Source organism: Brachyhypopomus gauderio, chromosome 14 (assembly GCF_052324685.1).
Source record: "Brachyhypopomus gauderio isolate BG-103 chromosome 14, BGAUD_0.2, whole genome shotgun sequence".
In the NCBI taxonomy this organism is placed as follows: domain Eukaryota; kingdom Metazoa; phylum Chordata; class Actinopteri; order Gymnotiformes; family Hypopomidae; genus Brachyhypopomus; species Brachyhypopomus gauderio.
In genome coordinates this window covers 16505680-16530703 of record NC_135224.1, presented here as the reverse complement: position 1 = coordinate 16530703, position 25024 = coordinate 16505680, and the positions used below count along the sequence as shown (strand labels likewise).

General features: G+C 39.4%; 1 protein-coding gene across 19 annotated transcripts in view; it reads right to left on the bottom strand.

The window, feature by feature from the left end:
• The window catches only part of ank2b (ankyrin 2b, neuronal), a 126875-nt gene that overhangs the window by 3133 nt on the left and 98718 nt on the right, over window positions 1-25024 (bottom strand). For 8 of the 19 annotated variants that reach the window (XM_076973546.1, XM_076973545.1, XM_076973541.1 and 5 more), the window contains 13 exons: window positions 24831-24953; window positions 24013-24045; window positions 23450-23471; window positions 17033-21832; window positions 16230-16307; window positions 15784-15915; window positions 14479-14625; window positions 14111-14288; window positions 13938-14013; window positions 956-1039; window positions 668-832; window positions 373-561; window positions 43-131 (listed from right to left, as the gene is read on the bottom strand). In XM_076973546.1, the coding sequence (XP_076829661.1) occupies window positions 43-131; window positions 373-561; window positions 668-832; window positions 956-1039; window positions 13938-14013; window positions 14111-14288; window positions 14479-14625; window positions 15784-15915; window positions 16230-16307; window positions 17033-21832; window positions 23450-23471; window positions 24013-24045; window positions 24831-24953 (6116 nt within the window). Of the gene's footprint in view, window positions 1-42; window positions 132-372; window positions 562-667; window positions 833-955; window positions 1040-1704; window positions 3675-4052; window positions 12028-13937; window positions 14014-14110; window positions 14289-14478; window positions 14626-15783; window positions 15916-16229; window positions 16308-17032; window positions 21833-23449; window positions 23472-24012; window positions 24046-24830; window positions 24954-25024 lie in introns of those variants that run through there. The other 11 variants (XM_076973555.1, XM_076973549.1, XM_076973550.1 and 8 more) reach the window with 11 other exon arrangements.

Genomic DNA, 25024 nt, shown 5'->3' with positions numbered 1-25024 from the left:
AACATTCTGCTCCTAAATCACACATCAAGTCACTATCCAGACCTTCTGACCACAGATCCATCCTCCACGATTTCTTTCTCCACTAAATGAGGCAAGAGAACTTTCTCAAAGCCTCCTGCATAACTCAATGCCTGGACATTATAGAACAAATATGAAGGAAAGTGTTTCAGACATGACTGAAATTAATCAGAGGTGAGGAGTAAAGTTTTAAATTATGTTTTTCATTAAAAATTCCCAGCTTTTGGTGGGGGGGAAATGGTAATGTAAAATCATTCTTAAGATTAGGAGACATGCCCCAGACTACAAGCTTACTTGTTCTGTGACTATATAGCATTTGCTTCTGAATAAATGTTAAATAGGTCCAATACAAACCTTTTCAAAGTCGTCTTTTGCTGAAGGGAGATCTGCCGATAATGACGGGTCACCAATCTGCTTTTCCATTCGTTCTCCCTGCACCACCGTGGTCTTAACCACCTTGCTGACTTTCCGACCCTGCACAGGCTCTACTTCAAACTCTGAGACTGTTGTCCCACCAGCAGGTAATTGTTCCGAAAAAGTCACCTGCAATTTGAGATTTATTAGCTCCAGTAGCAGCCTGGTTTAACAGCCAAATGCATTTTGTAAGGAAAAACGATATTGACAGTAAATAAATGCAGAAAACACCCACCTCGGTCTGATTTCCCCCACTTTTTACCACTGTCCTTTTCACCACTTTGGAGAAGCCATCAGTCTCGTCCACAGTGATAGCTTCTTGCTGATCTCCTTCTACCATTACTTCCTCTCGCTCCGTTCCATCTGCTGAGAAATACTTGCGGATAATCTTCCTTGTGATCTGTGTGAACACAAGAAAATATAAAATATCTGACGTCTAAAATATCTTACATACACAAATTATTAAAATTAAAGATTTGAATTTCTTCCTTTTACTACTAATGGGAAATGTAGCTGGAGTTACCTTTTTGACCACCAGATTTCCATGCTCATCCATATATTGCTCCTCAGTCACAGCTTGAGGGGGAATCTCAGGCATCTCATCTCCCTAGACAAAACAATGCCAGTGTCAGCTCATATTGTACAGCAGAAATGCAAAGTGCAGTCAAATTTAGTGGAAGATAAAAAAAAACCTAGACCACACAACAAACATTCATAAAGTTCAAGATATACCATTTACACTCTGCCGAAGACAATATTTCCAGTCACTTGAAAAAAGTGAAATATGAATGGGTATGTAGTTTCACTGACAGGAGGGAAACTTTTCATAAGAAAAAAATTGGTTTTAGGATCTACCTACTATGACTTTTTTACCATCTAGGTATATTTTATCCTGATATTAAGGTAAATGAACAATCCTATGCAAGAATTTTCCATGCCAGCAAGTATTTGATAAATGAGTGAGTAACCTGCCCTTGGTGCTGCTGATAAGTCATTGTTTTATGTCTCATTTGGAAATGTCCATAGAGAGGAAACTAGTGAGTAAGGGACCCTGCCCAATGTGTGGATTAGTGTTAGCTTGAACACTGTACACTGCCAGACTCACTAGGGGGGAGTAAAGCAGTAATGTGTGAGCTAGACTAGGCTAGACTTTACCAAATTACACCAGTACCTCAGTACATCAAACGTTACAAAGGTACAGTTACATTTTGCATAAAACAAGATGTGGAGAAACAGGACCTAATAATGTAACATGCACACCCAAACAAATACCTGAATTATAACTCTGCGTCGTACCACTCGGGTGGTTAACACCTCTTCCTCTGAGCTATCAGACAGCAAGCCTAGCTCCTCTGCTATTTCCTGAGAGTCAAAGATTCATCACTGGTTTGGAATAAACTTGAGGCCCACTTTTTAAATGGTTGCATGTCAACACATGCAAAGCCAGTGCACTAATAAGGTTCCATGTTTCTTATTTGGTCCAAGGTGCATTATGTAAATTGCTTCTTATAGTTATATTATTTATATTTATTTCATTAAGATTTTTAATTACTGAACTCGACATATATATGTAATTTAAACAGGTTAAGTACTGTGTAAGTATTGCTTATGGTTAATGGACATAAACAGAATGCACTATGGAAACAGCCAACCAAGATTAATTCCAGGGAATGGGAGCCAACCAAGATTAATTCCAGGGTATTAAAGGGAAAATGCAGTAAGGTATTAGGGTCCAGAAGTCCAGCTACAAGTATAGTAATCTCAAAAATCTCAAGGTTTAATTTGTAATATTCCACACCTTTAAAATATGTAATTACATTTGCATGCGTGCAGGCAAATATGTAAAAACAACAAAATTGGTCTGATTTTGTGCAGGTCAGGACATTAGCTTGGGATAAGGGATTTCTGCATTCTACCTGGAGAACAAGAAGCACAAGCCATAGTTGCTCTCATGCTCAAAGTCTTACCCTTCCTAGAGCATCATCATCATCATCATCATCATCATCATATTGGGCTTCCTCCCTTGGAGGTAACTCTTCAGCACAGGGGTGCTCACGTGCATACACATAAGGGTATGCATCTTTTTCACCTTGTTCATCTATATATTCATCCTCTGGTTCAAGAACAATAGGCAAATCAAGCTCCTCACTGCCCCAAGATATGGGACGTTGGTAATCCTCTCTTTCTATATGTTCCCTTAGATTGGGGGTGCATTTTAACGAGTCACAAGCTGGGCTGCTTGGCAAAGATGGAAGTTCCTCAACTTTGTAAATTGTGTTAGGTACTTCTAAAAGTTCTGATTTAATTTCTGGTTCAGATACATCTGAAAACGTTTGCTGGCAATCAAAGAACTCATGTTCTGACTCTAAACTATCAGCATGGGCAGGCCTTACTTTAACTTTCAGACCAATGTCCAACAATCTAAGGTCATCGGGTGGCTCTGTTGATTCTTTAGATATCTTAAGTTTATGAGTCATATCCTTGGAACTAGGTGATAATGAGGTTTCACTGAAGACCATTCCTGGCTTATCTCTCTCAAGGCTTGTTAATGTTTTCTCAAATTCAGAAAGAACTTGCTGGAAGTCAGGGGAAAACTGAAAAGAGCCAGTGGCTTCAGCAACTGTCTGATCAGTAGTTAATAGTGAATGCACAGATGGCCCTTGGTCAGAATCCAGTTCACTAAAGACAGGTGACAGAGGACTCAGATCAGTGGGCGGTATTTCAGTGCCTGCAGATACTGTTCTCAAAGAACTCGAAACCACATTTCTGTAGTCAGAAGGGGTATCATTAAAACTAAAAATGGGTGAAGTGGAGCTGCTCAAATTAGGTGTCACTGTTCTATTAGATGTTCGCAGATAAAACTGGAAAGGAGGTGTATGTATTTGAGATAATCCTGATGCCTTGGACTGTTTGAGTGATTGCTTGAAGGATGTCATGGGATGAACATCTTCCAAATAAGGACTAGGAGATGTGTTTCCCTCATGTGCATTGGGTAGAGACTTATGGTCACTTACACCTGGCTCTAGCGATGATTCACAGGACAAAGAAGACGCAATTAATTCTAGCTTGTGTTCTAAAATGGCCACTTGACCACAATCTTGAACTGTTGATGAGCTTTCCCCACTGTGAGTGGCATCTTTAAGCAAAGCAGTGGAACATGTGACACCATGACTCATAGTTAATTCTCTCATAATCTGTGATTTGAACTCAATATCCTTTTCTGAAACTTTGTCTTGAAGAGCCTGAAAAGGAAGTAAGGTTGAGTATGTATCAAATCTATACTTTTTTGCACCATTTGCTTTAAAGAACATGCAATAAAATTCATTTTGCATACTGTTTCTCCTCATGAGATCAACTGAAAATGCCTTTAAAGGCAAAAATCTCACACAGAATCACTTTACAACAAGCCATGCATTTTACAGACAATGTGAAACCTCTCTACATATATCAAGATTAGTAAGTTAGCAAAATCCACCACACTGTCTGACCACACAGTCCTTAAGGGTTCCTCATTTAGGGATGATTTGTTATTTGGATCCAGAAGAATGAAAATGTATCCTTCCACCATGTTGCAAATGTTACAGCATTCCTCCAGTACAGTGACATGCCAAGCTTCTTACCCTTGAATTGGATTCTTGAGACACTACATTCTCACTGGTGTAGTAAGATCTTTCTTTAATATGTTTGTCCTGAAACTCCAATTCCTGTTTAACTTCAAATCCTTGAGTGTTTATATCACCACCATCTTGTTCATCTGCACATGATGTCTTTACTTCCTTCTTTCGAGGATATTGTTTCTGTCTGGATTCAATGTTCTTTTCCTGTTCTGATTCTGAGAAAACCTCTTGATAGGAGAGCAGTGTTTTGCTATCACTGTTCGGGTCATCTTTGAAAGATCTCTGGGACTGTTCTTGAGGCTCTGACATTGCTAAATATGATTCATGTATGTTCACAGTTTTTGGTTTATCTTTTTCAGCTGAAACAACATGGAGCAATGCAACATTACTTGTGCAGTGAGATTCTTTATCTTGCTTTACAGCTTCTTGTAAAGATGTTGCCAATACTGGGCTTATTTCATCAAGTACATCTTTGCACTGTGTTTCAGATATTACTGACTCAGGGCTTTCTGGGCGGTAATCCATTTCAAATATCAAATAATCAGGTGTTGCAGCACTGTTAAATTCAATGTCTAATCCTAAAGCTTCAGGGGAAGGGCATCTGCATGCAGACTCAGATGAAACAGACAGTGATGAAATTGACTCAGAATCACATTTGAAAATGTCAGAAATAGGGGATATTGGCCTTTGCTCAGTGTCTAGCTCTGCTGATTGTGGATGCATTAAGTACAACTTTTCCAAAGGTATCAAAGTCAAATCAAAAGCTTGTAAATCAGATATTATTGGCGAGATTTCCATTACATTTGATTCACTTGTCACAGGCAATGGTCTAAACTGAAATTCTTGTTCATCTGGAACGGGTAAACAGCCTAAAAAGTCAGGTATGGGAGAATCAGGTGAAAGTCTTCTGAATTCATTTACAGAACATAATGAATCTGGTGAAGATGGTCGAATTTCAGAGTGCACCATCCCTGTATAAGGCAATGAAGGTATATTCATGAATATTGGGGAATCAGGTGTGAGAGGTCTGAATGCATTTAAGGATGTAACAGACTCTGGTGAAGAAGCTCTACGGTCTGACATTTCTACACAGTATTCATGTTCCAGAGGTGTGAACACACCCAAGGAATCGGGGACTGACGCATGGTTTTCCTCAGTAAATTCACAAGATTGTCTATCTTGTTTCATTGACTGCAATAATGATGAACTTATGGATTCTGTCAGAGAATTATCATGAGATACATGTAAACTATCAGAGTCACACTTGGAAATTTTTGAAGTTCCAAGAGCAGCAGATGGTGTTTTACCATTTTGGTCTGTAATGCTGACAGACTCGTCTGTTGTGCAATAACTCTGGACAATCTCCATTTTACATCCAGTATACTCAAATATGCCAGTTTTAGGAAAGAAGATTTCACCCCTATATTGGGGATCATATATGTGAGATCTGAGGGTCAAAGGAACAGTTTTGTATACAAGTTTGTATTGAGGCACCATAATGACATTCTCCTTAAGCAGAGGTTCAGGCTTAGTCTCAGATACTGTTGGATCACTTCTTGAATGGCCAAAGTCTCTTGAAGTGAGCAATCTAACATCTTTAATTTGTGTGTTTGTCTGTGTCAGATGTCTGTCCTTTACTGGACAGTCTGAAAATAAAGGTCTGTTTTCATTCCAGGGGATTTCTCTTACAGCAGTTTTTTCTAATAATAACATACCTGCATGGCATGTGGTTTTTTCTGATGCTTCTTGGGGCAAGGGTGTACAATCAGTAATTGGAAATGAAAGCACATTCAACTCAAATTCTATATCTGATGTAACTGATTCGGGTGAATCTGATCTGTACCATTTAATTGGCATTTCCTTGATATATTTGTATTTATTTAATGAGTCAGAGAGAAACTGGTCATCTATGCTCAGGTGTACACCTGATTCAGGTGAGTCTGGTCGTAAGTATGGGTCAAAATCGGAAAAACAAAAATATTCAGAATCTGCAACTTCTTGTGCATACACAGGGATGGGTGATTGAAGGGAAATATTTACAGGTGCTGGCTCAAAGAATAATGAAGAGAACTGTGGTACCGGTGAATCAGGAGATAATGGTCTAAATTCATTCAAAGAATCATATGACTCTGGTGAAGATCTTCTAACGTCTAAAAGTAATATAGACTCAGGTGACATAGGCCTGTATTCAGGAATGGAATCTGGTGAAAGAGGCCTGTCTTCAAATTCAAATACAAATGAATCAGGTGACTCTGCCCTCTGCTCAGTATTAAGCAAGTCTCCAATAAATGATTCATATTCTATAGAATCTGAACATATGGATTCAGGTGAACATGACCTAGTTCTGTAAAGTGGCCCAATGCTCTCAAGGAATGATGGTCCAAAATCTGGTATAGGTGATTCAGGTGGTAATGGCCTGCTTTCATCTACTGATGCCAATGAAATGGATGATGAAGGTCTGTAATCAAAAGCTGCTGTGGTGAAATGATCTAACTCATTATCTGTATCTGAGGCTAAAGACTCAGTAGAGGATGATCTACATCCAAGAACTGCTACTGGTTCAAAAATAACTGCTGAGTACTGTGGTATTGGTGAGTCTGGAGATAATGGTCTACATGCACTAACTGACTCGGGTGAAGATCCTCTGATGTCTGATAATAGGATAATAGATTCAGGTGACATAGGTCTGTATTCAGGAACAGAGTCTGCTGAATGTGGTCGTTCTTCTATTTCTGTCATTAAGGAATTGGGTGATTCAGGTCTCTCTTCATGAGTAAAAAACTCTTCAAAAGATGGTTCAAATTCTACAGAATCTGAAATCACTGACTCAAGTGAAAATGACCTGTGGATAGACACTGGCAGAGTGCTATCAGTGAACACTGTTCTGAAGTCGAGAACAGGTGAGTCTGGTGATAATGGTCTGTTTTCATCTACAGATGCTACTGAATCTAATGATAATGACCTGCAACCAAAATCTGCAGCAGTGAAAACGTTTAGTTCATAATCCACATCTGATTCCAAAGAATCTGGAGAAGATGACCTGTATTGTGTAACTGGCACTGGCTCAAAAATCAATGAGGAGAACTGTGGTACCGGTGAATCAGGAGATAATGGTCTAAATTCATTCATAGATTCATATGATTCTGGTGAAGATCTTCTATTATCTGACAGTAATTTAATAGCCTCAGGTGACATAGGCCTGTATTCAGGAATGGAATCTGGTGAAAGAGGCCTGTCTTCAAATTCAGATACAAATGAATCAGGTGACTCTGCCCTCTGCTCAGTATTAAGCAAGTCTCCAAGAAATGATTCATATTCTATAGAATCTGAACACATGGATTCAGGTGAACATGACCTATTTCTATAAAGTGGCCCAATGCTCTCAAGGAATGATGGTCCAAAATCTGGTATAGGTGATTCAGGTGGTAATGGTCTGCTTTCATCTACTGATGCCAATGAAATGGATGATGAAGGTCTGTAATCAAAAGCTGCTGTGGTGAAATTATCTAACTCATTATCTGTATCTGAGGCTAAAGACTCTGTAGAGGATGATCTACATCCAAGAACTGCTACTGGTTCAAAAATAACTGCTGAGTACTGTGGTATTGGTGAGTCTGGAGATAATGGTCTACATGCACTAACTGACTCGGGTGAAGATCCTCTGATGTCTGATAATAGGATAATAGATTCAGGTGACATAGGTCTGTATTCAGGAACAGAGTCTGCTGAATGTGGTCGTTCTTCTATTTCTGTCATTAAGGAATTGGGTGACTCAGGTCTGTCTTCATAAGAGAAAAACTCTTCAAAAGATGGTTCAAATTCTACAGAATCTGAAATCACTGACTCAAGTGAAAATGACCTGTGGATAGACACTGGCAGAGTGCTATCAGTGAACACTGTTCTGAAGTCGAGAACAGGTGAGTCTGGTGATAATGGTCTGTTTTCATCTACAGATGCTACTGAATCTAGTGATAATGACCTGCAACCAAAATCTGCAGCAGTGAAAACGTTTAGTTCAAAATCCACATCTGATTCCAAAGAATCTGGAGAAGATGACCTGTATTGTGTAACTGGCACTGGCTCTAAAATCAATGAGGAGAACTGTGGTACCGGTGAATCAGGAGATAATGGTCTAAATTCATTCATAGATTCATATGATTCTGGTGAAGATCTTCTAATATCTGACAGTAATTTAATAGCCTCAGGTGACATAGGCCTGTATTCAGGAATGGAATCTGGTGAAAGAGGCCTGTCTTCAAATTCAGATACAAATGAATCAGGTGACTCTGCCCTCTGCTCAGTATTAAGCAAGTCTCCAAGAAATGATTCATATTCTATAGAATCTGAACACATGGATTCAGGTGAACATGACCTATTTCTATAAAGTGGCCCAATGCTCTCAAGGAATGATGGTCCAAAATCTGGTATAGGTGATTCAGGTGGTAATGGTCTGCTTTCATCTACTGATGCCAATGAAATGGATGATGAAGGTCTGTAATCAAAAGCTGCTGTGGTGAAATTATCTAACTCATTATCTGTATCTGAGGCTAAAGACTCTGTAGAGGATGATCTACATCCAAGAACTGCTACTGGTTCAAAAATAACTGCTGAGTACTGTGGTATTGGTGAGTCTGGAGATAATGGTCTACATGCACTAACTGACTCGGGTGAAGATCCTCTGATGTCTGATAATAGGATAATAGATTCAGGTGACATAGGTCTGTATTCAGGAACAGAGTCTGCTGAATGTGGTCGTTCTTCTATTTCTGTCATTAAGGAATTGGGTGACTCAGGTCTGTCTTCATAAGAGAAAAACTCTTCAAAAGATGGTTCAAATTCTACAGAATCTGAAATCACTGACTCAAGTGAAAATGACCTGTGGATAGACACTGGCAGAGTGCTATCAGTGAACACTGTTCTGAAGTCGAGAACAGGTGAGTCTGGTGATAATGGTCTGTTTTCATCTACAGATGCTACTGAATCTAGTGATAATGACCTGCAACCAAAATCTGCAGCAGTGAAAACGTTTAGTTCATAATCCACATCTGATTCCAAAGAATCTGGAGAAGATGACCTGTATTGTGTAACTGGCACTGGCTCAAAAATCAATGAGGAGAACTGTGGTACCGGTGAATCAGGAGATAATGGTCTAAATTCATTCATAGATTCATATGATTCTGGTGAAGATCTTCTAATATCTGACAGTAATTTAATAGCCTCAGGTGACATAGGCCTGTATTCAGGAATGGAATCTGGTGAAAGAGGCCTGTCTTCAAATTCAGATACAAATGAATCAGGTGACTCTGCCCTCTGCTCAGTATTAAGCAAGTCTCCAAGAAATGATTCATATTCTATAGAATCTGAACACATGGATTCAGGTGAACATGACCTATTTCTATAAAGTGGCCCAATGCTCTCAAGGAATGATGGTCCAAAATCTGGTATAGGTGATTCAGGTGGTAATGGTCTGCTTTCATCTACTGATGCCAATGAAATGGATGATGAAAGTCTGTAATCAAAAGCTGCTGTGGTGAAATTATCTAACTCATTATCTGTATCTGAGGCTAAAGACTCTGTAGAGGATGATCTACATCCAAGAACTGCTACTGGTTCAAAAATAACTGCTGAGTACTGTGGTATTGGTGAGTCTGGAGATAATGGTCTACATGCACTAACTGACTCGGGTGAAGATCCTCTGATGTCTGATAATAGGATAATAGATTCAGGTGACATAGGTCTGTATTCAGGAACAGAGTCTGCTGAATGTGGTCGTTCTTCTATTTCTGTCATTAAGGAATTGGGTGACTCAGGTCTGTCTTCATAAGAGAAAAACTCTTCAAAAGATGGTTCAAATTCTACAGAATCTGAAATCACTGACTCAAGTGAAAATGACCTGTGGATAGACACTGGCAGAGTGCTATCAGTGAACACTGTTCTGAAGTCGAGAACAGGTGAGTCTGGTGATAATGGTCTGTTTTCATCTACAGATGCTACTGAATCTAGTGATAATGACCTGCAACCAAAATCTGCAGCAGTGAAAACGTTTAGTTCAAAATCCACATCTGATTCCAAAGAATCTGGAGAAGATGACCTGTATTGTGTAACTGGCACTGGCTCAAAAATCAATGAGGAGAACTGTGGTACCGGTGAATCAGGAGATAATGGTCTAAATTCATTCATAGATTCATATGATTCTGGTGAAGATCTTCTAATATCTGACAGTAATTTAATAGCCTCAGGTGACATAGGCCTGTATTCAGGAATGGAATCTGGTGAAAGAGGCCTGTCTTCAAATTCAGATACAAATGAATCAGGTGACTCTGCCCTCTGCTCAGTATTAAGCAAGTCTCCAAGAAATGATTCATATTCTATAGAATCTGAACACATGGATTCAGGTGAACATGACCTATTTCTATAAAGTGGCCCAATGCTCTCAAGGAATGATGGTCCAAAATCTGGTATAGGTGATTCAGGTGGTAATGGTCTGCTTTCATCTACTGATGCCAATGAAATGGATGATGAAGGTCTGTAATCAATAGCTGCTGTGGTGAAATTATCTAACTCATTATCTGTATCTGAGGCTAAAGACTCTGTAGAGGATGATCTACATCCAAGAACTGCTATTGGTTCAAAAATAACTGCTGAGTACTGTGGTATTGGTGAGTCTGGAGATAATGGTCTACATGCACTAACTGACTCGGGTGAAGATCCTCTGATGTCTGATAATAGGATAATAGATTCAGGTGACATAGGTCTGTATTCAGGAACAGAGTCTGCTGAAAGTGGTCGTTTTTCTATTCCTGTCATTAAGGAATTGGGTGACTCAGGTCTGTCTTCATGAGTGAAATACTCTTCAAAAGATGGTTCAAATTCTACAGAATCTGAAATCACTGACTCAGGTGAATATGACCTGTGTGCAGACACTGTGGGTATGTATTCAGTTACTGACTCAGGTAAAAGGGGAAGTCTCTCAAATTTAGAATCATCTGCTCCATTGTCAACTTTGTATTCCATCCCAAGACATTGTTTACCACTATACTCAAAAACACCTGGCTTAGAGAATAATGTTTCAGCTTTGTACTGGGTGTCATATATTTTAGAAATAAGTTTATTAGGAACAGGCTTAATAACAAGCCTATACTCTATAGCTGTGGCTAATGCAGCAGATTGTTGCTCTGTGTCTGTTACTGTTGTAAACGGTGCAAACACAATCGGATGCTCAGGAACAAGTGACTCTGATAATTTTGATAAACATGATAGTTTCTCTCCAAGAACCAAGTTCTGCTTTTTACTAGGTATGATTGTTTGTGGTGCTTCACAAGGGTGTAGGTTGGCAGAGGTTGGTAAAGTTGATTGTGTTTCAGTGATAGCTTGATGTGATCGCTTTTCAGTACTTGTGAGACCTAATGAGATGTCATAATCAATGACTGTCTTTATATACTCTGGTTCTGATGGATCTTGTGACATTCTGCTAAGTACATTTGCAGATGATATTGATTCAGGTGAAGATGGTCGACTATTAGATACCTGTATGGGTGATATTGGCCAGTATTCTCTGTCTGAAAGATCTGACAGAGATGAATCAGATCTGCATCCTGTAATGGACATATGCAATTCAAACATGTTTGAAGTAAAGCTTGGGAGTGGAGAATCTGGTGAAAGAGGTCTGTGTTCATTGAGAGATGATAATGACTCAGGTGATGAAGGTCGGCATTCGGGTAATATTGTTGGTGCAATAAGCCCACATTCTCTGTCTGAAATATCTGTCTCAGGTGATACATATCTACATTCTTTTATAGGCATTAACAACTCACAGACATTTTGAGCAAAGCTAGGTAGAGGTGAATCAGGGGAAAGGCACCTACACTCATTCATTGATGCTGGTGAGTCAGGGGATAATGGTCGAGGTTCAAACATCCATCCTAATGATGGCTCATGGTCTACATCTGAAACCTCTGATTGAGGTGACAGTGACGCATATCCTTTTACTTGCAATAAAAAGTCAGATACTTCTGGAGTAAAACTGGGAATTGGTGAGTCACAAGAAAGTGGCCTAAAGTCATTCAAGGATGATTTTGATCCAGCAGAGGATCTTCTGTCATAAAAGGCATCATCAGCAGTACGATGACTACACTCTGAGCCTCCCTCAGGAGATATTCCTCTGTCAAAGCTTTCAAAATTAATAGACTCAGAAAAAAAGGATCCTTTGGATTCAGGTGTAATTGATCTATACTCGATCCATGATTCTGGAGAAAGTGGTCTATCTATTTCATTAGTTTGAACTAAAGAGGTCTGTGGTGTGAATTGAATATATGACGAATGCACAGCAGATACGTTACATACTTCATTAGGTACACATCCTTCAACATGCATTGTCAATTCAGGTGTTTCGTTGTCACAAACTGGTGGTAGGGGTGAACTTGGTCTAAAATCAGGCAAGGGAGAGTCAGGAGAAAATAGTATCTCATCGATATCCGATGCAACGGATTTGGGTGAACATGCTCTTAATTCAGCAATTAACATACATGAGTCTGGTGAGCTTGGTTTGTAATCAAATGGTATTGGTGAGTCTAGAGGCAGTGAAACTGTAGACACAGGTGAATAGGAATGAAATTCATGTAAAGACATTTCCAGGTCAGATATGTATTCAGATCCTGAATCTGGTGACAATGATCTACATTCAGTTTGTGATAAAATATCTGATGAGAGTGGTCTACAGTCTGAAATGGTGCCACTTATTGCATTAGTGTGTTTATTTTTGGAGCATTCTAAATTTATTGGTGTTCTATGAGAAACAGGAATGGTTATTTCAATTTTTTGTCTACTGGTATAAGATTCTGGGGATTCAGTCACTACAGGATGTAATGAAAGATGTGTTTGCTCAGTTGCTGAGTCAAGTGATATCTGAGTAAGTACAGAAGAGACATTATTTGCTGCAAAGTCACCCTCATACTTAGGGAAAAGTTGATTAATTGGGGAACTGTAAACTTTCTGCATGAAATGTTGCACTTGCTCCTTGGTTGAAATGTTTTTGTCAGCAGCCTCTGATATTTTAATAAAAGGTATGACATTTTGTTCAGCAGACAACTCAGACGACTCCAGAATAACTTGATCATCATCAGCGAATTTGGATGATACTGAGGCTTGTGGTGTAAAAACAGAGTTAGCATGAAAGGTACCGTCCACTTTTTTCACACTTGAGTTCTCATATTCAGATGATTCAAGGGTCTCTGTAGCTATGTTGATATTCTTGCCGGTTAACTTTGCAGAAATATAATTTTCTCCAAAGAGAGTTCTGTAGAACTTCTCAGAAATCTCTTCAACATGGCGTTTTATGTACTCCTCACTTAAGCTTTGTTCGTTTGGCATTTCTGGCAGTGGTTTTGCCTCTGGTGTCTGGCATGGTATATTAGCCACACACTGTGCTCTTTGCATTAGTGATGATTGTGCTAATTTAATTTTCTCAGAAGTCCTTTCATTTGATGATTTAGAGCTGGCTTGTGAGCTGGGAGAAAAATACATGGAAAAATAATCCTCTGGTGTTTGCTTGACTTCTGTGGATAGTTCAATAAAATCTGACTCAGTATAATCAGATTCCTGCAAGGTGTCTCCAAAATCTGTGAAGGGTATTAGCTTCTGGTTGAGGCTTTGGTCCCTGGTTGATTCAGCAGCAGTAATATTCTCTTTACCATCCTTAATAATTGAGAAGTTGGATTGACCACCAACTGCTCCCAACTCTTCAAGAGGTTTATCATCAAATGGATTTGAATGCTGTAGAAGGTTGACAGATGGCTGTTTGGGGACAGCTCCCTCTTTGTAAAGTGGGCCATACAGTTGAGACTGGAGCATCCATGGTACAGTTTTGTACAGGGTAAAGAAGGGACTTACTTGTTTGATAGTGCCTGGGAAATGCTGCTTCAGACCAATCATCTCAAAACCAGACTGTATTGAGCCTTCAAACACCCTGGCAAATATATTCACATAAACAGAACAATTCAGTAACAACAATACATTAAATTAATACATTTGTAATGGTACAGTGTAATGGTAAAGTGACTTACTGTTGACTATTATCTATGTCTCTCTGCAGTTTCTCTTTTTGGGTATCATTGAGGGAAGACATACTAGAAGAAAGATCCTCCACAGATACCACTGGAGGTTGCTGACGAGATTCTGATCTTATCTCTGCATGCTTGCCTGATCTAGGACTGTCCATGTCTTCATGAAGAGCTGAGAAACCTGGCCAATACATAACATGTTTCTAAGTACATGTTTCTAAGTTTTAGAGGTAATATCATTCTTAGCTATAAAACAGTTTGTCAGTTGCAGGTAAAAAGTGATTTTATGGAGGTAATGATAAATGACAGCAAAAAGGCTAGCCTATTTTGCCTAGGTTTATATGTGATGATTTAGAGGATGTCACAATTACCTTCACTGTGATCCAGTGATATGGTCTGTTCAATTTCTGCATAGGTGTGTGATGACTGGTCCTGAGTGGACTGGGTGATCTTTGTTTCAATGAGATGTACGATGTCCATACGATTAATCTTTGTGAGTTTTGAGATCAGAGTGCTTTCTGTGGAAAAACATTTGCATGGACATTTGACTGAGGATTATGTAAAGCCCTCACACATTCGTTTACTATTGACAGCTTCTTTGTCAAATACCACTGATCCCCTAATGATTTGCAAAAATTCATTTTATTTATGATTTATTGTGCTATACATATACACATACACACACACTACACACACACATACGTTATGTTACATACATATATATTGATTAGGGACAGTTTCATCCTACAAATGGATAATGATCCCAAACACTCCTCCAAAATGTGTCAGCAATATTTTATAAATATTGTCAAAAATTATGTTGACTGTAATGGAATGGCCAGTACGATCTCTGGATCTGAACCCTATTGAGCTGATGTCGGAGCAGCTTGACCGTATGGTCCGGAGTAAGACTGCATTAATTATCCATGCTGTGGAAGACGATCCAGGAAGCATTGGCTGAAATCACATCAGATTACCTGTCTGCAGGAATGCCTAGGGTCTTCCAGGCTGTAATTGCTGCAAATGGTGGCTTGTTTGATGAAGGTAAAATGTCATAATTTTAAATCCATATTTCTTACTCTTACTCATGAATGTCTGCATGTCCTGTTTATTTGCTATATTTCCTAATCTCATGTGATGTGTGTTTCCACTGAAAACAAGACAATTTCATAGTGATCCCAATCCTTTGAGTGGTAGTAATGGTGATGAGTGTAAGGAATGCCACCTGATCTCCACCTAACCAGCCTCACCTGACGCTCATCACCACACCCCCCTGTATCTCTACTTAAACGCCCACATTCCACTTCCTAGTCGCGAAGTATTGCTGACTCATGCCGCGTACCAAGCCTTTCTATTTCCCGTCTGCTCTCCCGTGTTCTGACCCACGCTTACGTCCCCGACCTTGTCTCCTGCCTAGTCCCTCTGTACCTCCTGACTTCTGCTCCCCTGTTATGACCCTGGACCGTCCTGACCCCGTCAAGAGAACGCTGTTGCTACTGATCCTAGTGCTCACGATACACCTGCCTGTTTCTGTCAGTGTTTCATTTCAATAAAAGCGGTATTCTTCCGCATTTGGATCCCTCTCGGCCTGATCTATACGTTACAATGAGCAGCTCCATATTAAAATACATGTAAACAGAAGTAACTAAAATAAAAGTGTTTATTAACAGTCCTACCTGTAGCATTTGTCCCCTCTCTTTCAGTCCATAGGCGTAAGAGTGCATGACTTTGGTCCTGTAGAGAGTTTGGATTCTCTGCCCTTATCTGATTAATCTGCTCTTCACCAAATTCAAGTTCACGAGCCAGCTCTAGATAAACAGAAAAATGAATTACATTTAAATATTTCCAAGAACCTAATTTGCAATTTCCCAAAACACATTGCAAAATAATTATAATTTCTTAGGATACAAAATTTCTGAATTTTTATGAAAGCTATGCTTAAAATGTAGATGTTATGATCATCTATATGATCACCCAAATCGCTGCTCATTATGCTTCCAATCATCACCTAATTGGACATAATTTATCTATCAGAAAAACCTCTCCTAATTGGACATAGTAAATCTATCAGAAAACATCTGAGGACATACATCTGTGTCTTACCACCGATTACTGCTTTTACCTGTCCAGCTGAAACCAAGATGGTCTGCTATTACTGCCAATCGTCCCTCTTTCCTGTCAGCCTCATCCTGTAGGTTCACTGTAAATGTCACAGTCATAGCACATAAGACTACACTACTAAAACATTCTTATGAAATACATAAGACAAATTACCTTTATAATTTTGTTTGGAAGCAATTACTTCAGGGCAAATATTCACAATGAATCTACACTACATGTAAATTGAACTAAATCACTGGCTTTCTCTTGATTTTAAACTCATTTTAATTAAAAGAAAGTAAAGTTTTCTGATGGTTTGAAGTATTTTAAATTCTGATTAAATTCTCACCAAGTATTTACACAGCATTCACAAACAGAAATGGCTAGTGGCTTGGTGAACTGTTTTCTACTGTAAGATTATTAGAAGTTCCACTATCATTCTTTATGTATGGAATTTTCTCTGACACAGATACACAGATTCTATAAACTGCCAGTAACTCTTTATGCAGTACATTACAAAATATAATGCAGTACATCAAACATCAAGAAATAGTAACTGTAACTTGCCAATACATTTGTGAATTTGTAATAACTATATAAATATAATCAGTAATTACAGCAGGATCTAATTAACAGCCTCATTATCAATCTTGACAATACTATGACATAAACAAGGAAAGGAAACAGGCACAAACACAGTCCAAACATCACAGAAGCACCACAAAGAGTTGAAGCTTTAGCTACAGAGAGAGAGGCAGCACCTTCATCGTTAATGTGCTGAGGCAGATGAAAGAGAGAGAATGGGCCCCTTGAGATGGGGGATACCTTGACTTCGGACTTGCGCTTTATCAGCAGGGATTCTTTCCATCTGGGTCTCAACAGGGTCATCCCATCGAGGCCTAATGACCAATGGGTCCTCAGGAAGAGGCATCTGCATGTCAGGGAAAGGCTCACTCTCTATTACTGAGACATCTATGGTGCTGCTTTCATCATCCGACATGGCAGCTGCCTCCTCTTTCTCTTTCTCTGCTTGAGCCAACCTCTCCACTAGTTTAGCTGCCTCGTCACTAATCTCCTCAGAAAAATCAACAGAGTTCTTGCATGTCTCAGTGGGCTGCTCTTTTTTGCACGGTGTAGACGTGTGAGCTGGTTGACCAGGCTTCCCCCTGACAGGTAGCCTTGATGGTAATGTCTTAGATTTGCTGGACAAGTCAGCACTCGCTGGACGACTCTGGTCTTTTTTAGCTGGCTTCTTGGTAGAATCACTTTCACAGTAGCTCCTGGATTTGACAGACCTTGTCACTCTGGAGCCTATAGAGGGACCTGTGTCTGTCTCAGATTTTCTTCTTGTTTCAGATTTTACAGGCATCTTGGACTTTTTGTCCTTAAGCGATTCAGCCCGTTTCATACACGGGTCATGTCCTGTGTCAGATCTGAGAGAAGAAGCTTTTACAGGTATTCTTGATTTTTGCTTCTCATCCTCTTTAGAGGAAGAGGACTTTTTCTGTGTAGAGGCAGCATGACCTTTACAAACCAACTTGGTTTTTGATTTTGATACCCCTTCAGATGTTGGGGAAGTCTTTTCTGGGGTTTGGGGCAATTCTATTACAGAATGTGGATCCTCGGGAGAGGAATCTGAGGACTCTTGGTCCTGTTGGGAATAAACTGATCTAGTAACTGTGGACACTGCTGTCTGAACATCAGTAATGACATTGTCTGAAGAGCCAAGATCATTCCCTGTAAGGCTATCTTCAGCTACTATGTTTGTTTTAATTTCTACCACTTCTTTTTCCACTTGATTTATATTTGTGGTTTTGGATGAGGCAGCAACTCCCATTTTCATGGGAATTCTAGACTTTGAGGCATCTGAATTTGCTGCTATTACTGATTGATCATCCTCAGGTGGGGAGGTCAGGTATACGTCTGCAGCCTCGTGTGAAGACTGGTCAACTTCTTCTGATGTAATCTGCAAGGTTAGGTCAAGACCAACCTCTGCATTTACACCAGTGTGGTCTCCACTAGGTTCTTCCCCAACATCCTCTACAAGTGCCTCTTCAATTGGCTGCTCTCCAATTTGAAAAAAAGCAAAACGTTCTTCCTCATAACCTCTTTTAGTCATATCTATTGCACCACTTCTAGTCATTTCGAATAGTTTACCTTCCTGGAAAAGGAATGGGTTTTGTTCACTTGTTGGTGTGCCTTCCTCAGTGGGTGTCCGTCCAGGAGTGGTGTCTGGTGTGGCCCCTTGTGACTGTCGATCTACCATCAAACCCAAAATCTTTTGCTCCTCTTCTTTTACTCTTGCTGCAAAGGCATCATCATCTTCCCGCATAGCATTCCAAGTATCTGCCTCTGCCCTTGCAGTTACCCCTCTAGACTTTGTTTGAGGAGGTTCCTCCTCTTCATCATCCTCTTCAGTGTCATCATAAATACATATTTCTGGTTTAAATGTTTCATTAACTTGCCCCAAGATAACAGGCATAGAGTTAGCTTCTGTCTGTAAGCAACCTTTGCTTAAAACTATATCAGATGCCCCTGTGTGCCTCATGTGATCTCCTTTAACCTCATCTGTTATATTACATTCTATCAGGCTAGGAGATTTGCTATCTTGTTGGTCACCCAATAAATCTTTCTGCTTACTACCCCTGTCATTATCTGTGCTTCCCCTCAACTTTCTCAAGTTTTCCTCTTTTTGTTCATCAGTTACATTTGCAACCCCTTGATTAGTGGAAGACATTTTGTTGGTCTGTTCTATCTCTATAGAACTAATAGGCCCCCTTTCTTTTTGAAGCTCTTCAGGGATCTGATGGGCTTTTGTAGTATGTTTTTCTGAGACAGACTGAGGTCCCTCCAATGCTGATTCATCTGTAGATGCTGCAGTGTGGGCCATGGTTTGGTGAATGTCCTCAGCTGTTTGAGGGCTGTCATGCACACCTGCTGGAAAAGGAGAGGGAGGTTGTACTTTAATAGTAGGTTCAACAGATTGTGCTACCTCTGACCCTGTGTGTTTGGACTCAGTGGGCCCATGGCCATCCACTGAGGATGTTTCATGTTTGGATGCAAGCCCAATCGGTTTTTCCAGTCCTGCTTCAGACACAATCAAGGTCTGAGAGGACCAGTTATCTTTATTGTCCTTTCTGCCTTTTGCATCTTGCTCCATCTCATCAAATGTTTTTATTTTGGCAGCCATTTTAAACATCTCTTCCTCAGGGGTGAATTTCCTCTGGGACATGCCACTCTCCGACTCATCATCTTCCTCTGCATCCTCAGGTATGACTGATGCCTTTAAGGACATGGACAGGACCAAAGGATCTGGGGTTTTAGGATTGACCTCATAACTTACCTCTTCAGAACTTGGAGTGTCAGGGGAAAGTGGACTCTTACCCGAACTCGTCAGCTGAGACGTCTGCTCGCAACTGTCATCGTCGGCACTACCTTCCTGGTCTCTGAGGAGTCTACTGCGCAAATTTTCTGGGGGGAACTCAGGAGCTTTGGAGGATGTCAGGTGCCCTGAAGTCATATTGGATTGCTCTAGTGTAGGAGGAAAGGCCAAGCTGGCTTTCTGATCTACAGGGCTGCCTTCTAGAGAGTCACGGCAAGGAGATTCTTTGGTTGGACTAGGCTCAATTGAGTCTGGGGATTTATGGGAGGAGTTATCATCCATAAGTGGACTACCCTCTAAAGAGTCCTTGTGACTAATGGTTATAGAGTCATCAGCTAGTGGACTAATGGTCTCTGAATTCTGATGTTTAAGAGGCAGCACTAAACCACTATGACTTTGTGCGTCTGCTCTTGTGGCCAAGGTGTCGGCAGAGGATGATGTTGGCTGACCATCAGAGTATTCTTCATCACTCAAAAAACCCTCTATTGTTTCGGAAGCCCTTTTTGTTAGTTTCCGAGATTTAGAAGGTTTGGCTGATGCCAAAATAATGTCCTTATCAACAGAGGCTTTTTGGTCATCAAATGTAACACTTTTGCCCTGAGATGCACACACAGACTCACTTTTTGATGGATAATCCACTGCTTTTCTCAAGCGTTGCAGACCTGCTGTAGATTCAAGCTCGTTAGATGTCTTTTGACCAGTGGACATGGAGTCAGATAGTTTACTTGTCTTGCCTTTAGTAGTATCAGTTGATACTTCTGAGACATTTTCAAGTAAAGCTTGAGCTTCTTTGGGTGAAGACAGGCTTTCAGGGCTTGTTTCTGGAGTCTCTGCCATGCCTTCATGTTTGTCACTTTCCTCTGAGCTCATGTGCACCTCTCCTTCACCTACACTTGCGCAGGGTGAATTGGCTAGGCCTTCATTTTTGACACTTTCAGAGCTGTCTTCATGTGCACTGCTTTCAGGGCCACTATCAGGCCGAGACTCTGAAATGTCTTTGGAAAGTTTCACTTCTGGGCTAATTTGAGGTCCTTTAATACTCTTTTGGTCCCCTGGTTTTTTAGCAACAACAGACACTTCGCTCACAAGTGATGTAGTTTCAGCTAGGGGTTGTGTGGACAGAGTTTCTTTTATTTTAACTGTTTTTGTGCTCTTCGGTCCAGAAGCTACTTTGTGTTCAAAGAGTCCAGACTTTCTTTTTGAGGGATCTTGTCCTGTTTGAAAAGCTCTCATGAGTTCCTTCACTGACATAGTTTCTTCTAGTTTCTCTGACTCCTTTTTTGGTGATTTGGGTAGAGCTTGTGTTTTTTTGGTTCCTGATATTTTTTGGTCTTTAATAGCTGAGGATGATTTTTTTTCAGAAGACCCAAGAGAGGGTTTACTGCCAATCTGCTTTCGACCCTTTTGCTCCTCCTCCACTTTCTTTTGAAGAGCCTTAACTTTGTCTTTAATTGAACCAATAGGTGTTTCCTCAACTACTGGTGATACAGGTGACTTTTTTTGCTGTGGTGGAATACTTAGAAGGGAACTATCTCCTTGAGGTTTTTCTGTGCTTTCACTCTTAGAACCTGCTTTTGAGCTGGATATGTGAAGTTCATCTGTGTGTCCCTGGGGGCCTTTTCTCCGAATAGGCTTTTTCACTTCAGTTAACTGTGTTTTAGTATCTTTGAGGACAGTTGGTATGATTTTTTTACCACCTCGACGCAAAACAACTTCAGTATATTTTTCCTGTGCCACTGGCACCCGTGATGCAGCTCCAGAAGTTGCAGGAACATCCAGACCCTTTTGTCTCTGTGACCCACGGCTGCCTCGAATATCCTTAAGTAGTGGCTCTTGGGTCTCAAATGCTGCCATCATTTTGGCCTCCTCAATTTCACAGTCCGAAAGAAAAACCCACTCCTCATCATTTCTATATGGTCGGTTTTCTGCTTTTGCTGACTCCTCCGGCATTTCATCCTCATATGTACCACTCCTTAGAATCTCGCTAACTTTCTCCAAATCCTCTTTGACCTTTTCCATTATCTCAAAAGGCTCTCCTGACACCTCCTCCACCCCCTTTTCTAGATCACCCCCTTGCAAAGGTCTTGACTTTGCAGAAGGATCAGTGGTCAAAATAGCAGTCATTTTGATCAGATCTTGTTTCATCTCCGATACTTCAGATAGTAAATCTGGGCTTGCAAGAGCTGGAGAGTCTCGAATCAAGTGTGTTTTCAGGATCTCTGTAGATGCTTCTGTATCTTCATCTTCCATTTTGTAAGAGGACATTTAAGGAGCAAATTAACCAAAATTTAAATTAAAGGGAACAGAGATGTACAAATGTGATCAGGATAGGACCAGCACAAAGTTTAAAGGATCAAAATAAGATTGGCTAAGGGAGATGTGAAGTGGATTCATGGAGTATGTCAACCTGAAGGAATGATAAAATAACAACTGCAAAGCAAACAGTAAAAAACCCTAAGAACAATAGGGACACAAGCAGGAAATAACTTGCTTATTCACAGTTTATATGAACACACACACACATGAGAATAAAGACAATCAAACAGAATCAAACTGAAATCACAGTTTAAAACTGGAGCATTAAAAAAGAACTAAAAAACCAAACCAACAGAGTCTACATGCTTTGGAAGAGCAAAATAGTTTGCTCAGGATATAACATCTTAGGAACACGAAATGAGAAAATAAAGTGCAATACACAATGTTTTCAACAACACTTTTGTTTCCAAAAGAAAGCCAGTGATATACCTGATTCTCTGAATGAAATACCTGAATGAAATAATACTAAGGATCAGTAATTGCTTCTAATGTCAGTAAATAAAAATTGTCATGAACAATGCCTGACTGAATAGAAATGTTATTAATAGTACTAATGTGCATAGTAATTAACAGTAATCAGTAAATAATAAAAATGTATTAATATAAATTAATAAATAATAGTTGATTAGTTGTTGTCTAGTTATTAACTAGTTATAATTAATAGTTGATTAGTTGATAAGAATACTTGAGAGAAAAATTACAGAATAAATATAAACTAAAAATGTGCTTGATTAATGGAGAAAGAGATGTGAAGCAAATGGTGAAACTCAAGGATTGTCATACTTAAAACATTCATTCATTCAGACACACAAAACATCTCACACACAGTACATAAGCCAAGTTATTTCCATGCAAAGCTAAAGTATTATTAACATGCAGCTTTGGGTAAAAGGAAAATGCCTAGTAGATTTTAACTCCAGTGCATGTAAAGACCTTATACAATTTTAGCTAATCTGTCTAAGCGGTATATTACATATTCATTGATCAATAATGATCTACTAAATACAATAAATGTATATTTATATGGTTGTAAGCACAAGGACTACTAAAGACAGCAAATGGAGCCCAGTTTGCTTTGCAGATTGTTATAAAAATTATGGAGAGTACAGAGTAATTCAGAAATACCCCCAGACAATGAATGAAATGTCATGCTCTATGTTCACACACAGACAGTATATCCAGTATATCTTTTAAAACTTTAAAACTTGACTTTAGCAAAAGCTTCTAAAAATCATACTGTCTCAAAAGTGATGAGGTGGTCTGGCAGTAAATGCAATGTCTATATTTCACCTTTTGATGTTGTTTTGGACAAAGATGGAGTGACAACATTTAAATGAGAGTAAACCAATCTTTTTTTACCTAGACTTTTCCAATGTTAGTTAACACCACACATCATAATATTATTACAACCATTTGTTATTAATGTTAATTAATACCAAAGTATGTGCGCAATTCTACAGTTATCAATCTGTAAATTAGTTGGTTAAATCAAACATGTTTAATGAAGGAGGAGGTACTAAATCAAGAAAAAATTGATATCTTACATTTCCCAATTGTTCGACTGGTCTGCAAAGAGAAGTGAGTGAAACAGATTCAATCAATTGCAAACTACTGATGGGAAAAACAACAACCACAATGTGTACAATACTCTCCTATACTCTTATAAAAGTAAACAACAAGGAACAAATAAACAACATGAAACAAATAACCAAGCACTTGGTTATCACTTCAAATACAGCCAGAGGTTTCATGTATAGTGAAGCCCACTGCAGTGATGTGTATATACAGCATTTCAGGAGAGCAACAATCAATAATCTTTAAATATCTCATCCTTATTGAAATCCATTGAATTATTTTCAGGATTATCATTTTGATAAGTTCAGTGACAGGCCTCAACAATTGTAAAATTAGCTATGTTTCCATAGCACAGGATTTTAGTTGTTTCTGCACACTATGCAGGAACCACCCAGCCAGGACAAACCAGGTGAAATTAAAATCAGAAAAAAAAATTCTGCAAAGTTTGCAAAGTTCTGCAAACTTCTAAAATACAAAGGAAACAGAACATCCAACAGAACCGATGTTAAGAGAGGAAAATTACCACAGTTACCTCCTCATCAGGCTCTTGGTCTGAATCTGATTCCTTTAAGGAGCAAGAAGCAGCGAAAAACAAAGGGGACACAGAGGGAGATAAAGAGGGACATAGGGATAAAGGACAGAGAGAGAGAGCAGGCAAAGCAGTTACCATAGCAACAGAACTCTTAAGCCAGCCACTGAGGCATGGCGTGGATTGGACAGCAGGATATGTGTAGAGGATAAGCAGAGCTGGCTGGGTACTTTAATTAAAAATATAAATTTATCAAAAATAAATGTGAGAATGGAGAATTTCTTTCAGTCTGCATGTGCATCTTTAAATTAATCTTAAATATGTCACTATTGATGATATCTTAATACAAACAGAACTCCAGCCAAAAGCCAAAGGTCTAACCATAACCACAGTCCAAATCCTAATTTTATTGCATCTTAGTTGGTCAGCCAAATATCTGAATAACTGTAGAATGTGCATGCATAAGACAGATAATCCAAGCAGAGTGGCATTAGATTAAACTATAGCAGAGCAGCCCAAAACTATTTAGCATATGTTACAGTTCCTCCTTTGTGATACAAGTACATAGTGAGCAGAAACTCCTCTTACTTTAACATTATGTAGATTACATAACAGAAGGCCACACTGGGGGGCCAAAAGGTTACATTGTAAGACAGAAAACACTGAGGTTAAATAAATGTTAGAATGGTGCATGCAACGAGCAGTCTTAATAGAAACACAAAATGCAGGAAAACATGTTTTATAGGCACATTAGATGTATTAGTCAATGGTGACTTTCTGCATGTATGTCATTGTCATTATTATGGCAGAGAAAAAAATACCTTTGAATATGGTGGCAGAGTGATATTTAGGTTGCATATTGCATTATGGGCCAAACTCCTATATGATCTTGGTTCTTTCATGAATGACAACCGGCCACAGGGCTCCTGAGTGTTGTCTCTTATCTGCAACATTTCCAACAAGCAACCAAACATTAAAATGAGCTAATCATCTCAGTTTATAGTTGCACCCACTT